Source organism: Lepeophtheirus salmonis, chromosome 13 (genome assembly GCF_016086655.4).
Source record: "Lepeophtheirus salmonis chromosome 13, UVic_Lsal_1.4, whole genome shotgun sequence".
Lineage (NCBI taxonomy): Eukaryota > Metazoa > Arthropoda > Copepoda > Siphonostomatoida > Caligidae > Lepeophtheirus > Lepeophtheirus salmonis.
In genome coordinates, this window is record NC_052143.2 from 26,608,309 (window position 1) to 26,625,913 (window position 17,605).

General features: G+C 30.0%; 1 protein-coding gene across 12 annotated transcripts in view; it reads right to left on the reverse strand.

The window, feature by feature from the left end:
- Window positions 1–1,137: 1,137 nt before the first annotated feature.
- LOC121128572 (ligand of Numb protein X 2) overlaps window positions 1,138–17,605 on the reverse strand; it is a 197,664-nt gene continuing 181,196 nt past the window's right edge. For 10 of the 12 annotated variants that reach the window (XM_071892937.1, XM_071892933.1, XM_071892935.1 and 7 more), the window contains 6 exons: window positions 16,106–16,212; window positions 13,565–13,687; window positions 11,618–12,001; window positions 10,755–11,504; window positions 1,737–2,086; window positions 1,138–1,653 (listed from right to left, as the gene is read on the reverse strand). In XM_071892937.1, coding sequence (XP_071749038.1) covers window positions 1,518–1,653; window positions 1,737–2,086; window positions 10,755–11,504; window positions 11,618–12,001; window positions 13,565–13,687; window positions 16,106–16,212 — 1,850 coding nt within the window. In that variant the 3' untranslated portion in view covers window positions 1,138–1,517. Of the gene's footprint in view, window positions 1,654–1,736; window positions 2,087–10,754; window positions 11,505–11,617; window positions 12,002–13,564; window positions 13,688–16,105; window positions 16,213–16,322; window positions 17,016–17,605 lie in introns of those variants that run through there. The other 2 variants (XM_071892939.1, XM_040724166.2) reach the window with 2 other exon arrangements.

Here is a 17,605-nt window from a genome sequence, read left to right on the forward strand (position 1 = left end):
TCAAGTACTGTAATTTTGAGAGCATGTATTTTTTTCTAAATTTGGAAGCATTGTAAATTGTAGATAAATCTCTATACTTACCATTCAGTTATCTAACTACAACTTTTTAATTAGAGTTAATGGTTTCTTTAACATTCTCATCGAGTGCCATAAATTATTTTGCATTACTTCCCTAATAATCTTAAACTCATACTCAAACAGGGTGTGAAGGCTTTCAGTTTCTAACGAACATGTTATTACCGACTAGAATTATGTGAGCAGAAGTTTGCGTGGCTCATATATGGTAGTAACTCTTCATCTTATCAAGAGGTTCATAAAACTCTGGACGCACTTTCCAATACACTTAATATATATGGTGTAACAACGAAATCCAGTACTTCAGATTTCAGTTGAAATATACATATAAATGTTTCACCGCCTTTTTGTCAACAAAAGAAGATTTCAATCCTATTACAATTTCAGAGCCAGGGCGAAGACTGTTGTGATAATTTTGGTAAATAACAATCTGAATATTAGCAATATTGAGTTAAGGAAGGCCGTGGTGGAAACCAGGGATCCCAGCTACGACTAAGAGTCTAAGGATATTCTAGCTCCAACAACCCAAATCCCATGAATTATTTTGTCTGGAACTACCTTGAGTTTTATTACATACATATTTGATGGAATATACTGTTCATATAAATACAATTGTTTTAACGTGGGAGATATATAGATTTATGTATTATGTGGGATTGTAAATTGATAAGAGCTTGAGAGAGGAAATATATGGATAAGAAATTACAAACCGAGTAATAAACTGTTAATATTGACCAATCTGATTAAAATAATTACATTTTTGAAATTACAAGATTTCAGCACATATATTGAGGGCCCCAGTAATCTAAATAAAATCTTGTATCTTCTAGTTTCCGGAAGATTAAGCATTCAAGTGAGCGTTTACCATGAAGGAAATGAGAAGAAACCTTATTAGATGGTTTTCAAAAGATAAATGATGCTCTTCTACTTAAGAAAACTTGATTTAATTCAATTGACTTCAAACCCGAACAAAAGGGAGGAAATTCGAGTAACGAAAAAATAAACATTTTGCACAAAAAATAGAGAGACAATATCAAAATAAACAATCGATACTAAAAAAAATAATGCTGAGGTTTTATTAACATGTTTTCGTTATTCGTGCTTCTTAATTATGTATACGTTTATAATGGTAATAATAATATAATTATAATACATGTATATATTTGTACATAACAGAAAGAATTTTTTTTTTCTTGAGATAAACCTAAGATTTTTCATAAGATTGAATTTGTATTATATTTTTCTTGTTGTTGCAATTTTTCAATGAATAACAGAAAATAACGAGTGAAAAAATAAAGGAATGAGGTTAGATAAGATCTAGGTATATTCTTTTAGCACAAAAAGAAAGAAAGAAATCATTGTCATCCCTCAAACTTATGTTTGAATTATGAAATAAATAAACAGAAAGTAATTACAAAACGTGAGAAATGGATCGAAAGATTTTAGAGCTCTGTTCCCATCCAGGAGACAACTTCCATCACCACTCGAGTACTCGTTTGTTTCAACATTCCTACTGCAACAGAATGAGGAATATTTTCCAGAGTATGTCCATCAACAGCTAACAAACGATCGCCACATCTAAATAAAAATTATATATTAACAAGACTATTCAACAATTAAGTTATTTAAACGACATGGAGTGATGTTCCGTGAAATTATACCTTATTCTTCCATCTTTGGCAGCAGGTGAGTCCGGAACAACAAACAAAACATGGATTGGCTCAGTAGGTCTCCCATTAGAGTCTGTTCCTCCAACAATAGAAAACCCCCAACTTGCGTGTTCCCTTCTGTGTAGAATGACAGTTTTGGGATATTGAAGTTCTCTAGGCATTTTTTGCCAATACATCCAAGAAGGAATGAAATTGGAAGCTCCAAAAGATGTTTCAGGACCGTCAAGAATACCAAGGGAAACTTGGGACAAATTGATAGTAGCTTTGAGAGTTGAAACAGCTTGTGAGTGAGTTAAACCATACAAACTTGTTTCATTCACGGTTAGCAGGATATCTCCTTTCTAAATAAATCATAATAAGATTAATTATTTAAGCTTTTTAAAGCACACAAACACATATATAAGTGCGTTCGAAAAATCTTGGAATGTTATTAAAATGAAAATTAAGAGGTTCCGCAGGCATTATTTTTGTAAAAATCCGGTTCAAACTTGTTGGTACAATAGTTTTAGAAGTGAAGTCAGATGTTAAATGTTAGATTAAAAACGTAAATGGAAGCCAAAAGAAAGGAGGTTGCCGTTCTTTCCCAGTTTAGTCATTTTTATTCTTAGATTAGCTTCAAAGGATTATAAGGCAGCTTCTGGAGCTATTTGGGTTGGTCGATTACTTCTCAGTTTCTCACTCCAGCTTCAAGTCGTATCCTGACCCTCCAGATCATCTGGAGGGTGGACTGAGGGCATATTTATAATATTCTTGTGACCGGCACGAATTACAACGAGAACCTCCATTTTTTGGTTTCCATATACACTATTTAATCTGACCTAAACAGCTGACATAGTTAATAAAACTATCGTTCCGAAAGGTTCGAACGGTATGTGTAGAAAAAAATCCCTATAATATAAAACCTCTTAAATTTTCATTTTAATAGCATTCCCAGACTTTTTAAACACCTGATATGCTTGTGACTGTATATTTAAATTTTTTTTTCTTTATTATACAGTATACACATATCCATGTAAATTTATTCGAATGCATTCTTCATTGCCTTATAGAAAACAATGACAATAATAATAATTATAATCTATAAATCTAAAGCTAAAAACTTTTCAACTTATTTTTTTTTTATAAAAAGATATTTATTATTTGAAATTTATAGTAGTACAATATCTTAGACTTATATATATTTTTTCATATCACGTAAATATACATCAAAATTTATAAGGAAACTTTTGCAAATAAATAGTCGAAAGAATAGGGATATGGCCAATATTGTAAATTTTATTTAATAGAAATAGGCCCTAATGAATATTTCAGCTCTATACACATTGTAATTAGGAGCCTGTAAGGACAGAAAAAAATAAAATGATTATTCGATAGAGCGCAAAATCTCCAAGCTTAATCAAATTAAGTAATCTATCTGAATTTATTCCAAAGTTATGGCCGATTACGCATTTTTAACGTTTTGTGGTACCTTGCACTCTCAAAATTTAATGGCCTTTCACTATGACCATATAATAATCTTCGAACCAAGTTTGATTAAACTTTTGCCGTAATCCTAGTGACCAACAAACAAACATAGGAAAAAACATTATTCTCCGTCCAACTTCGTTGTGGGAGGTGATTACAGTCAAATTTGGATTAAAAAAACTCCTATTTTTTAAATGAAAAGTTGACTATATCCTTTGTATATATATATATATAACCACACCATTTTCGGATACGTATGTAAATAAGTAGTTTTGAAACTCCACATTTAGAGGCAACCAGTGTATGATTAGATCCTGTTTTGACCGATTATTGATGATTTTTAGCTTATCTTTAACCCTAAAAGGACAAGTGCAACAGATATGTTCCATTTCAAACAAATGTGTATATAATCAGAAATAACTTGTGAAACGAAAGTTTTACAACTGGACTAGTAGCCTTTTATTCAAAATTTTATCGCTAACGCAATCGTTTTTTTTAAACCGCCCTACATAACGTCTGGAATCATTGTTTTCATTACAAGGAATGGCGGTAGATCTCAGTTGTGTCTTACTCCACCAATTTGTCTATTTACTTCACTTCTAGGTAAGCTATCGACAAGAAAAAATTATAATAATATGTAATAGCATTGGTGTACCAATTTGTGAATAGATGATAAAAACATTCCCTCAAAATGGCACTTATATGTTCCATTTTACTAAAAGTGAATGAATTTGTTTTTATTTTCTCCCAGTCATATAATAAATTACAAATATTAATGCTACAAACATGTTTAAAAAATTTCCCCGAAAATAATTTGGTCCTTTTAGGATTAAGCTTACATGTTTTTTGGACAGCACTCATGATATGTATCTGTATTGATTAAAAAGCAATGTGAAATGAATTTAAAACAAACAGAACAAAAATGTGGGAGGTCAGCTTAAAATTTATACGTATAAAAAGAAATTATCCTAATGAATTCTTTTGATGTTCATAACAAAAAAGGGAGGAAAAGGCTTACTTTATCCAAAAATTTTACTGCATGTTTCTTCTATGTAAATTATTTTATCAATTGAGAATTGGTACTTGAGATAAAATCTAGACTATAAGCAAATTTTTATATTATTCTGTATTTGAAAAAATGAGAAATTCTGGAAACTTTTTTGTTTTCAGTTATTAAGAATAATGATTTTAAAGAAAATTATTGATCCATATTTAAAGCTATATTATGTCCTTTTTAGATCATATCTTCCAAAAATCTAAGTAAATCCTAGAAAATATGCAATAAATGTTTTCTTTTATTAATTGATAAAAAGTGGTTATTCTTGAAATATCTACATAATATATAAATTACAAAATATTTATAAGGCAGCTTTTAAAGCAACTTTACAATAGATTTGATCGTCACAAATATTCAATACTACTATTTAGATATGCTAAGTAGATGTAATACGCTTCATAAATGGTTTATCAATAATTTAAAGGTGTTTTTTTTTTTGTTTTGTTTTCTTAACAAAAAATATTTTCCAACCAAAACAGGCAAACATAATTAATATTAATAAATAAGTCCATATAAATAATAAATAAGTAAACAAGTCCATATGAATAATAAAATACACATAAGCACATAAAAATTAAATAATAATAAAAGGGGTTTTTACAAATTCATTCATATTTTTACTGGGGAGCTGCTAAACGTGTATAAAAGTTAAGATAATTTAAGTGATACATCACATGGTGATCCCAACTATCAATCAGCCTATTTTAAAATAATTTGAAATTCCTTCTGTAAGATATATGAAAATGATTATCGAACCATATGCAAATATCTAAAGTATTTTTTTAAGAAAAAAAATAAATTCTTAGGTACATTTCTCAACATTTTTATTGAAAAAAGTTTAGCTTAGAAACCATTAGACATTTGTGCATGGCTAAGTAACATTTTATAAATTGTATAAACAAGTCGTAAGAGCGATGATAATAATTCATTCAAAAAATGTATATGAATTAAATTTAAAACAAAATGACTTTGTGCCAAAATATACAATCAATGGGCATATATTTGATTCTATAAAAGGTAGTCACTTTTTAACACTCTTCACTTAAATTCATACGCTTGCTTAGTAATGCTAAACAATCAATAGTACGAGGGTGGGTCAATAAGTCTGTGCTTATTGAAAAATAAATCATTTTATTTATTTGCATAGTCTCCTATAAGCTCTATAAACTTCGTCCAAAGTTACTCCAATTTTTGTATCCCTTCCAAAAAATCATATTTATCCAGGCCCTTAAAAATAGTCATTTTTTTGTGCGATGATTTCATCATTTGAGTCAAATCTCTTCCCACCAAGTAATTTCTTTAATTTTGGAAACAAGAAAATGTCACTTCGGGCAAATTTGGAGAAAATGGTAGATGAGGGAGCCATTTGTACCCAAACTCATAAAATTTCGTCATAGGGACTACACGTGTGTACTTTTACATAGTCTTAGTGAAAAATAATTTTTTTCTCGGACAAATGCGGTCGGGTTTTTCTTCAAATCGTCAACGAATCAATCCAATGAGTTGGCATGATATTTGCCATTGATTGTTCTTCTCTTTTGAGGATAATCAATGTGGATTATACAGCAAGAATCCCAAAAAAAGGTCGCTATGAATTAATTGGCTAATCAACTTACATTGACCTTCTTCAGTGCCGATTTGCCAGGAGAAACCCACGGGTTTGATTGCTGTTTGATCTCTAATGTCTTGTGGTTAATCCATTTTTGTCCACGATTACGAAACGGTGCTAAAACTTGTTCCTTATTGCAGTTCAGCAACGCCAAACACTCCTACGAATTTGTCAAACGCTAGCGATTATGGTCGATTGTGTGCAAATGCGGCATCCATCTTGCTGATAACATTATCATACCCAAGTGATCTTTCAAATAGAAACAACTGAGCCATATGACATGTACATGGCTTCCAGAATCTTCCAAACTTTAAATCCCCAATCGACCAAGAACATATTGTAATTTTTTTAAATTGTTTTGGTGGTAGCAACCTCAACTAGCCGTACTGAATGTTCGGCATCTCTCATGCTTGTACAGCCACAACATGAAAGATAACCCACTTTTTTTACCATTGAAATTGATGGTGCAACATCTCCATGGTATTTATCAAGTTTAGGCCTCGGTTTCAGGGATGTTTTTTTACGGCAAAAATAATGATTGATGAGCACAATAAATTCATTTTTTTCCATTTTCACCACAATTCACGCGGTGGTCTACTGTCAATGGCTAACAAACACAAACTACATGACGTAGCTCGTTCAAAATTAGAAAAGAGTCAACTGACAGATGCTTGTTGATAGAAACAATGTTGGCGTACCCGTTAAGGGTGGAAATTCAAGTCATTTACTTGTTTACTGGAATTGGTGTGATAAAGTAACCACTTAATGTTGAAAGACTTTTGAAATATAAGACATCTCTATTGTATGAGCAATTTCAAATTATCATAAATACTTATATAGATATGTACATATAATGTATATTTCGATATCGAATTTTGCCCCCGGAATCAAAAACTATCTAAAAAAATGATAATTTTTTTCTTCGTTCCTTCTTAACAAAATAAACTTCCAATCTCTTTTCCGATGATAAATATTGATATACATTACTTGAATATTGGGTGTTTATTAGTACCAATATTGACATAAAACTGTAATACTGAATAGCTGCCTGGCAATTAGTACAGTTATTTGAAAAACTATACTTTTAGGGTATTGTTTTAAATGTATGGAAAAACATGATTCTTAACGTTAGTTCATTTTCAATTTTTATTTACTTTAAAGTAAAACTTAACCAGATTTGATACAAAAAATTCACAACTTACTGAGACGCATAGGGAAATTAAATAATAAAGAAACAAAGCTGTAGTAAAATATATCTATAAATAAAACAAAGTCTCTTAGTTTACGTGTAATACACACTGTCATTTTTAAGTGTATCTTAATACTTCATCAATCCTTAATCTAAGAAATAACTATCCATATGGCGCGTACACGTCATATTCAAAGAAAAAGGGAATCTGTGTATAGAGTTGTATAGGAACGGTATATCAAAATGAATGAAATCTAGCCGAGGGTTAGCTTAAAACATAGTTATTTTTTACAACTCTGTACTGTATAGAGTTGTAAAAAGTACTCATTTTGAACAACGAGCGTGTGTGGCTAAAGCTCAGCTAGGGAGCCTTCTAGAGATTAAAGTACTCTCTGACTCATCGTGTTGCATTAAAAAGAAAAAGAATAGGGGATTACTTGTATTTAGGGTTGCAAATTATTTAGTGTAGGAGTCCTTTTGTTGTTGGCGACCTGAAAAAAATATTTTTTTTTACTTTCTCAAGCTGTTATTATTGTTCTTTTAATCTTGAGGAGAGAACGTCAAAGTATTGAGCAACTATGAGTGAGTATGTCTATGAAAACATAGAGTAAAAATAATGATTTTTTGGAGAATTATATTTCATATTATTAAAGCAAAGTGGGTCTACCCTTCGACACCTAATTATGCCGGGTCCTAATGACCAGTAGGAAAATGTAATATAAATGGATATATACAAACATAAGCAAAAAACGACAGATTAAACGCCTATTCAATTGCTTAGAAATACGAAAAAGTTAATTTCATGTATTTTTTATTCATATTTTGTTATAATGTTTCCCTATAACAATTAAATTTGATAACATCAAATTTCGTTAAAAAACATTGCATCATTTTTAACAGCAATACATGTAATTACGACAATTAACAAAAACATTAAGCAAATATGAGTCTTTAAGCGCAGTTGGATTGTACTTCAATGTATAAACATCGATTAATTAGTTTTATAAGGACCCAGCATTGTATTTGCTCATGTGATGAATTTAAAAATGCAAAAATGGATAAACAATGTTTGTTTTTTTTCTTTGTGAGATACCTACTCCATATGTTTTTAAGTACAATTGGAATTAATTGAAATATTCTTTTTAATTGTTAACATAGAATCATAGAATATTTCTCAAAAAATATGACTATTTTTAATAGTATTAGCAATGTAGCTAATTAATTAAAAATTACTTAATAGTTGGATAGCATGAATTTTATAAAAGAAGAAATTCATGGATATGTACATAGTGGAAAAAATGAAAATCGTCTATATTTTGGGGATGTCAAAAAACAAAAACGAAAATCAGCATGTTAGCCTTGACAATTTGAAGAATATTCTAGAGGATGCCAGTCATTACTTTTCATCAGATCAGCTACTATCAGATGTGAAAAGGGGTGAGGAGGAAAAGAAAATAAACAAGTACATGGGCAAGAATTCCTTCAATGTCCCATGGCCTCAATTCTACTATGAGTCCAAAGAAGGACTTCCAATTATAAGTATTCAAGAAATTCTAAGGGCTACTCTCTGTTTTTATGTGCAAACACGAATGTTTAATCAGGGTTTGAATAAAATTGAATGTAGTAAAAAGGAAGTTCACTACTCAGAAATTAAATAATTAATAATGACAATAGCTGTAGAAAAGAAAATTCATTCTTCAGATTACCAATTTCAAAAAATATGAACCAGCTAAAAAATTAACACGATTTACATCACTACATATTAGACTGGTATATTTATGATTATAAATAATGACTAATAAATTTTGAACAATTTTGAAAAAGTTTTATCGGTCGCTCAACACTCTTAAAGTTTTGAAACGAAAAATATAGCCCTCTCCTTTTATTATGTTTTAACCACATGCAAATAATATGATCAAATGTGTTTTAACAAAAATATTAAAACTATTTTGTTCTTAAATTAGTTTTTTTATTATTTTAAATAGAATAAGAGTGAAGAATGTTTTTTTAAATCTATTACTCACAGCCGCATTATCTATCTTTATTTATTTTTAAATTTTAACAGCAATATTACCAAATCTTTATACTAAAAAAATACACAATATCATCAGAGGGACTTTGATCCTTCAATAAAGGTTTTGTTCAATAAGGTACATAGGCTATTTTTGTTAGATAGTTTTATTGGAATGAATATTTTAAGCCTATGAAAGTTCAATATTTGTAAAAAAAAAAAGTTAAAAAGGGACCAGACTAATACATATACATCCATGATTTTATTTTTTTAACCATGCGTAATATAATTTTAATTGTATCGAGTCAAAATCAGAAAAATGTGTATTTTTGAAAAAAAAAAAAGGTAAACAAATTTGTCAGAAGTAAAAATAAAAATCTTTTGAAACTAATTAATATATGTTTATATATTCTCCTAGAAATCCATCAAACTTTGAAATGAATCTACATATTTTTTATCTACATAGATATTTTGACCTAATTCGGTACTTGGTACATGTAGTTTTCATGAGTTGTTTTAGCTTTCTCTAATATTATATCAGGAATTAATTGGATAGACCATTAATGACCCAAATAGATTATCTAGAAATATGTCCATATCATTTTTGGATTCTTAGAATCTTAGCCTCATATACGATCTTCAAGTTCAATTTACTTTTTCTTTTCATATTATAGGGCTCAAAAAACTTCCTTAATAATATTATAATTTGATAACTCGTGATGTGGTCAATATCAATTATACATCTTCAAGGAGTTCAAAAAACATTATAAAATTTAGTAATAAGAATATACCGAACCAAGAAGCAAAATGTAGAACTTTAATTTAAAATAGCTTGTATAATCAGGATGCTAATGAATGAACATACAAACCTTTATTTTGTAATGTTATATAACATGCTAGATTTTATTTTAATATATTTATTTATGGTTTTTTTCTCTCTCTAACTAAATTTCTTTTAAATACCTATTTTTGAAATATAATTACCGACTCTTTTTTAATGTGATAATGGAAATTTCAAATCTTAATCTTCTTGCGGTTTTTCCATAGAGATTCAATATCAATCCATTGAACGATATGGATAATCATAGTAGAAAGCCGCCAGGAGTAACCACAATTCATATGTGTGCATACTTGAATAAAGCTTGCGACACTCTCATTATGTTTAACTCTGCCCATTAAGTTATGTAATAGTCTGACTTCAACTAATTAATGTCAATGATGGTTGTATTGATTTAATGTATTGTTTATAAAGACAAATTATTATTTCATTTGAAATGAAATAATCAAGATATGACAGCAATTATTGTTTCTAAAATATGGAGTATGTTCAGAGACTTCATACATAACGACATTTACTCCATGTTTTATTATCTCGTCATGTAGTCATTGATATTCTAAAGTCTTAATGTACAATGTACATACTTGTATCTTTATTTGTTTAATGTAGCAAATCAAACAAATTTCGAAATCCTATAATTCATCCACATAGATGTAAGATGTAGACACTAAAAATTAGTTAATTGATATTATTTTCCCTTTTTATAAAACCCTTACAATGTAATGTGTTTAATTTTTGAGTCGTCTACTTATTACGAAGAATGAAAGTGGAACAAATTACAATTTGAATATTTTCTCTTGTATTGTCAAAAGAAGAGGAAAGAGAAGAGATTACTTCTTACCTTCATTTGTTTAGATTTTCCAATACATCCATGAGGATGTATATTAGCAATATATATAGGTGTATCACCCTCGTTTGAACCAATTCCTCCTCCTATTCTCATTCCAAGACTTTCTCGCGGATTCTTTTTAACAATCACAGTCTTTTGCAGTAAACAAGGACCCTGTATTCGAAGGGCTCTTTTTATAAAAGCAGCCATGCTACTATTTCCATCCGTATTGGATAAGTCTTCACCAAAACTCGGACTTTTTTCTACAGACAGAGCATTCGAAATTGAAGGTGCAGGTATTTCATGAAATGATTGGCGCTTTGATTGCTGACTTTGTGTAGAAGTCTTACATGGAATCTTTGGACGGGCCTTGAGAGCCTCATTTTTCTTATCCGGAGTTTCCAATGCTTCCATGGAGTGACTCTTAGCAATTTCCTTAGATTCTTGTCGCTTCCTATCTAGAGTTTCATATATTCCCATCAGATCATCACCATCAAGATTATCATAGTAAGGTTCATCAAGTTCTTCTGTAGATGAAGCTACTTCGCATTGTCCATTTTCCTCTTGATTTGAATTTTTGTTGCTTAAAACAGTTCCTAATCTATCATTATGCATAGGAGCCGGAGCAGATTTTGATCTTGTGTGACATGAACCATTACTTGATGTATTTTCACTGGTCGAAGAATTCTCTTTATCATAATTATACAAAACTGGATCGGTGGGCTTCCTCCTGACCACAACTAAGCTTACTTTATCATTGTTCTATAAAATATATAAATCCAACATAAAATATATCTCACTTATCTTTAAGTTGAAAAATTATGTTTTTCTAGTGTCTAAAAAAGGGAAATAGAGATAATTAACTCTTAACTCACCTGAATCAAGGCAGATGCTTGTGTAATTCCTGCATTTCGGACATCAGTACCGTTAATGTAAAGTATTCGATCAAAAATTTGAAGCCTTCCATCGGCTCCCATTGTGCTACCCTTTTGTATATCAACGATAAAAATCCCAGTCTCAGAACAATTACCACTGAGACGTAAACCTAACTGTTTTCCAGGGAGGCGCTCCAAAGTAAAACTAAAAAGGCCTTCTTCATCTTTAGATTCGTTAACATGCTTTAACTTCTTCCTTTTCATTGACTGTCGACTCACATTACTGGAGCCAGTTGAATTAGGACGTGCACCATATTTTTCAATCCTTTCACGATACACTCCTAATCTCAAAACTGAACTCATTTTACGAAGAGAAGCACACACCTGAAACAAGAGATTAAAACATGAAACTCGAATACCTATTTTGAATATAATTTTGAAACGGCCAAAAAAACATTGCATATACAATGATAAATTAAAAAGAAAATTACATTTCAATAAAATAAAAAAAAACATTGATTCAAAGTATCATATTATAAAGGAATTGAGGTTATTTTATCCAACTTAAACTTACACAGGTTATTATATTTATATTAAAGAGAAAAAAGCTTTAGTAGGAAAGGTTTTGAAAGTAGTGAAATGATCAATATTTAAAGGTTTTAAATAGAAACGATATGACGTTATCAATGATATTATCTATTTTTTTTTTATAGAATTATTCCCACTTAACTTTGAACTCGACTAATAATTATTTTTTGAGAAATGGTGGTGGTTATGGATGAATATATATTGATATCTATATCAATAAATCAAAGCTTATCTGTCTCTCTCATTGTGTGTCAAATGAGAACTCATTATTAACAAAGAGCAAATATTAAAAAAGAAAAGAAAAGGGAAGTACATAGTAGTAAAAAAATACTGAGATTCACATTAATGCGACTTTACATGAAGTTGAGGAACGATCATGTGTAGGTAAAGCAAAACCAGTGAGCGCTCTAGAGACTAAAGTACTCCCCTGGTGCATCATATTATATTCAAATAAATTTTTCAAGCTATTGTTAGCATTCTTTCATTCTCCAGGAGATAACATATACGTATTGAGTAGCTACATATGAAAAAGGAGAGCAATACTGAGTATATGTTGGAAAATTAACTTCTATATTATTAAAGCACTCTGGGCAATGCTGAGTACTACCCCTAGTATATCTATTAATTGATAATTCCACGAGAAATTTTTACAAGGAAATGAATGTGACTTAAATTGAATGAGTGGTATAATATATAGTATTCCTACTAAGAAATTAAATATTAGATCAGTAACTCAATCCAACTCTTAGTTTTAGGATGTTAAAGTTGAAGAAATTAACAATTTGATGAACTTTTGATTAGTGATATATCGTGAACCAGGGAAATAATAGGCAAGCATTATATAGAATCAAAAAGCGATTCGTCGGGTAAAAAAAAGTTATTTTATATATATTTGTTTTATTTTTGTTATGAAAAAAAAAAAAAAATTAATCTTAACCTTAGTTTTTGAGCTTAAATATTTCAAGTATGGAACCTTTTGATTTAAAAAAAAATATAAACTATTGTTAGAATGATAATTTTTTTTTTTTTTTTTTAAGTCAAAGACCACCAATCTTAAAATATTTAGTGTCTAAAACTAAGGTTTTGTTATTTTTTTTTAATTTATAACAAAAGTTTTTTAAGTTATATAATAATTTTTTACATATTTGATAGCTTTTTAATGATGTGTTATTCAAAATCTGAATTTCTTCATCTTTCTGACCTCGATCTCAGAATTGGATTAAATTGCAGACCCAATATCTCATTTTTGAGTAAGTCTACTAGACATGATACCACCTACAAAATTTGAGACTAATCTGGTTCTTCGTGAAAATGTCTCATAGAATAGTTGTTATATATCTTTTTTAAATGAGTAATTACCTGAGAATGAGAAGCACATGTCATATCAATTCCATTTATTTCGATTATTTGATCACCGGGCTGAAGACGGCCATCTTGTGCAACTAACCCATCCGGGAACACTTCTTGTACTACAACACATCGCTATAAAAGAGAAACAAATTCAAATCAAACTAATGAATTTATTAATACTGTGAATATTGTACATACGAGTATATAGTACATACATGTTACACAAATATAAAACCATACAGAGACTCTATTTGTTCAAATACAAATACAGGGTAGAAAATCAAATTTAAAGGGTAAAATGACGACACAGAAAATCGACCATAATTTTTTTTTAGTTTTGGGGGGATTTACATCAAAGAAAGACTATTCAGGGAAGAATTGACGTCCTTGCTCTCTATGATACCTACCAGAAATATCTCTTTTTGCTTCAGTCCGTTATTCAAGAGAGTTTATATATGTTGCATTTTCTCCCCTAGTTTCGCCATTTCTTATATGATATTTTCCCCGGTTTATTTTGTAGACAGCTAAATAACGTACGTAGAAATAACTGTTATTTTATGCAACACATTTGATAATGTGATAAAAACAGGACTATTTACACAAATCAGGACCCTACAAATTTGATTATTCACCCACTAAATAAATATGGAATGTTACAGATAAATGTCTCAAAATATTAACCACATCAAATTTGTTTTATTAACATAAGAGAATGGAAAATACTATAAATAAGGCAATTATGAACATATGTTTAAATGAAACGAAGACACGACGACAATTATTTTAATTACCAATGGTAACATCATTTATTGTGATAAAAACGTTTTAGAAAGGCTATGTTATGTCATAAAAAAACGTACAAATGTAGTAGTCCTTAAAAGTACCCTTTTAGAGTTCAGCTTCAAGAAACAACCATTTCTCTCAGTGAGTTTTAAGCCCAGACAGGAAAAAAATGGACTCAAAGATAAGTATGAACATGAAGTCAGAATGTAATATAATATATGAATTATTGGGAAAAAACAAAGAGTAAAGATGAACACGCACCTATGTTCTCTAATAACATGTATCGTTCACTCCTTTTATACGTAGATATATACAAAAAAAAAAAAAATTAACTCTTATAAGAACCTCTCACGTTTCATTTCTTTAAGTACTACTAAGGAAATTAATCTTCTCTCGTACTTCCTTAGAATGCATACATTTATGAAAAGATGTGAAAAATGAAATTTTTTATAAAACAACTATCCCTCTAAAACCTCCCAATGAAAAATTATTTAAAGATAAATCAAAAAAATCACCGGGTTCAGTTTATCAACAATGGGGGGGACGTCACCTATCTAATATGATTTTTAAAACTGTATAAAACAAAACTTTAAATATGTACCATATCATTCAGAAACAAAAATAAACTTTTCTGATTTATAAGACTTGTTTGATTGCTTTTTGGAAAAAGGAAGTTATGTCGCACCTTGTATAACACATTCACCAAAATCAATGAAATAATCCATTTATCGATGCACGTTAAACAAAAGGCTATGTTCTATTCATACAAATGTATGAATTACTTGAAATTAAGTCAGCATAAGATTCTTAAAGAGAAAGAGGGTTTTGTAAACAGTGAAGGAAAATAATTATTATATTGAACAACTAAAGAACTTTCCTCCTCTTATCTACACACTGAACCAAGGATCCTTAACCAAACAAATTTATGCATATTAATTCTTGTAGATGGGAAAAATAAATAAATCAGATTTTGTTCTTAAATAAGAATAAAATTGGGTTCCAGTTGTATATGAAGGCAGTAAATCACTTTTCACTTGATAAAAATAGAGATTTAATTTTTCTTATAAGCTTAATTACTCAAAGAACAAGACACAATATTTTAACACAATGAAGAGTACAACTTCATAATTGTATTATATACAGAGTGGGTACGGAAAAAATAAAAAATACTACAGATTTATATAATTCATTCAATATTTGCCCAATCAAAATACGGAATCCTTCAGAGGGGTATAAAAGCTTTTTAACGAGGGGTTAGTTTTATCAGTTGAATAAAGAATGTACTACAGGAGTATTAAAGAAGACGGGTAGTCAATATGCTTCAACACCCAAGTAGTATATACTACTTGCATACCTTGCATTGTTGGCGTATGCATTCGAACTGCGTATTAAATTGATAAAAGAATGGATCTGGACGGCATTATAAAACGGTCCTTAGGTTAAGGTCGGAACAAAATGACCGGTTTAGAGGACGCAATTTTCTACGTAGCTAAAAATTCGCGATATTGCAAGGGCTTTGAAGGTATCTTCCACAACAATTCGTGTTAAACAAAGTTTTTAGGACAAAATAATGGTCCTTTGAGTAATAGCGTCTGATGGAAAAGTTATGCTCTATACTTATTTTAAGCCGGGGGTAAAATTGAGGCTAGGGAGTACATATGGGTCCTTGGCCATGTCGCTTTACCCTTGATTCCGATATTCTGGATTTTAACGTAATGAAAGTCCTATTTCATAATTGTATAATATATATATATGCAGTGCACTTACCAATGGAGTATCTGCCCCTCCAACAATTGTGATGCCTAAAGATGAGTTTGTTCGGGGTATTTCCACATGAGAGACCTCTCCCTCCAGAATAGGTAAACGTGTAATACCTGAAACAAGGGATAGAAAATTAATGAAACGTAATTACTAATGAATGAGTTATTGAAATAGAAGTCAATATATTAAGAAATCAACAACAAAACAACGGCACACTTCTCACCATCACTTATGACGTTGATATGAAGTGACAGTGACACAGTTCGATCATCATATTTAGACCAATAGGGCTCTTCACACAAATACAGTTGATTCATTACCATTCTTATTATTAGTCATAAAAATAAAGTTATTTAACCTACACAGCTCCATAAGCTCCACTCAGCTTCTATTACACAGTAAATTGCAATTGCATGTATTATAAATTGTACATTAAACGCCTCAATTAGAATTCCTTCGTAACAATATGAGAGATGATGAAAAAATTCATATTTATTTGAATATGAAAGGAAAGTCACCCATATGTAATTCCATCTTTTCCATTCAAACCCCTCCCTTTATGGTTAGAATCAAGACATATAAAAACATATAAGTAAAAATACTGGTTTTGTAGAGATTTTTTTCAGTTCACTTGTTAGATTCTAGTAGTATATATAAGAGCTAGGGATGTGGGACCTTTCAGCAGTTTCTTCGTCATCATCATTGTCACACAATTTCATCACTCATATTCTGAAGTCTCGATCGTAGCGTGGATTTCGCACGACTGATATGTTGTACTGTTCAAATAATGTATGTAAATAATAATAAAAAAGGGGAACGAAGGAGTCCTTTTACTTCATTTCTCTCAAAAATCAACGATGGACAAGAACATTAGGGGGGTAAAGGAATAAAGAATAAAAAGAGGCGGAGAAGAGGGAGAGAGACAAAAAATGAAAGGCTTTTTATATGCATTTTATATACATTCCTAGTCCTTACATAAAAATAATAATACTTCAGCACGCCTCTTAAGAGTTCTTGGTGTAGAATGGATAAAACGCGTATATTTGATAGTAGTAGTATATATGTAAGTATTAGTCAAATAAAGCAATAATCCTAACCAGTTTTGGGTTTTGTTTTAAATTGATTAAAAAGTAGAAACGATCCTTACACCGAGATATTCATTTAAATTTATAAGCGCTGGAATTAAGTAAACAAATACCATGCGCTTAGTTTTAATATCAGGGCATGACGTCATATTAAATAGAGAATAATCAAGGTGGCATCTAGTCACCAACTATCAAAATTTAATTTAAAAAGGACTGATTTTCTAGGCAATTCTTATTTTTTATGACTATATATTCACACTCAAGAAAGCAATATCTATCAATTAAGCCCATTTTTTTATAGTCATACATATTCATTATGTATTTCGTAAAATTGTACTTTATTCCGGACGTTATAAAGGTATAAGTATGACCCCATAACCAAAAGATCTAGAAAACTTGTAAATATGGAGATGATATGTGG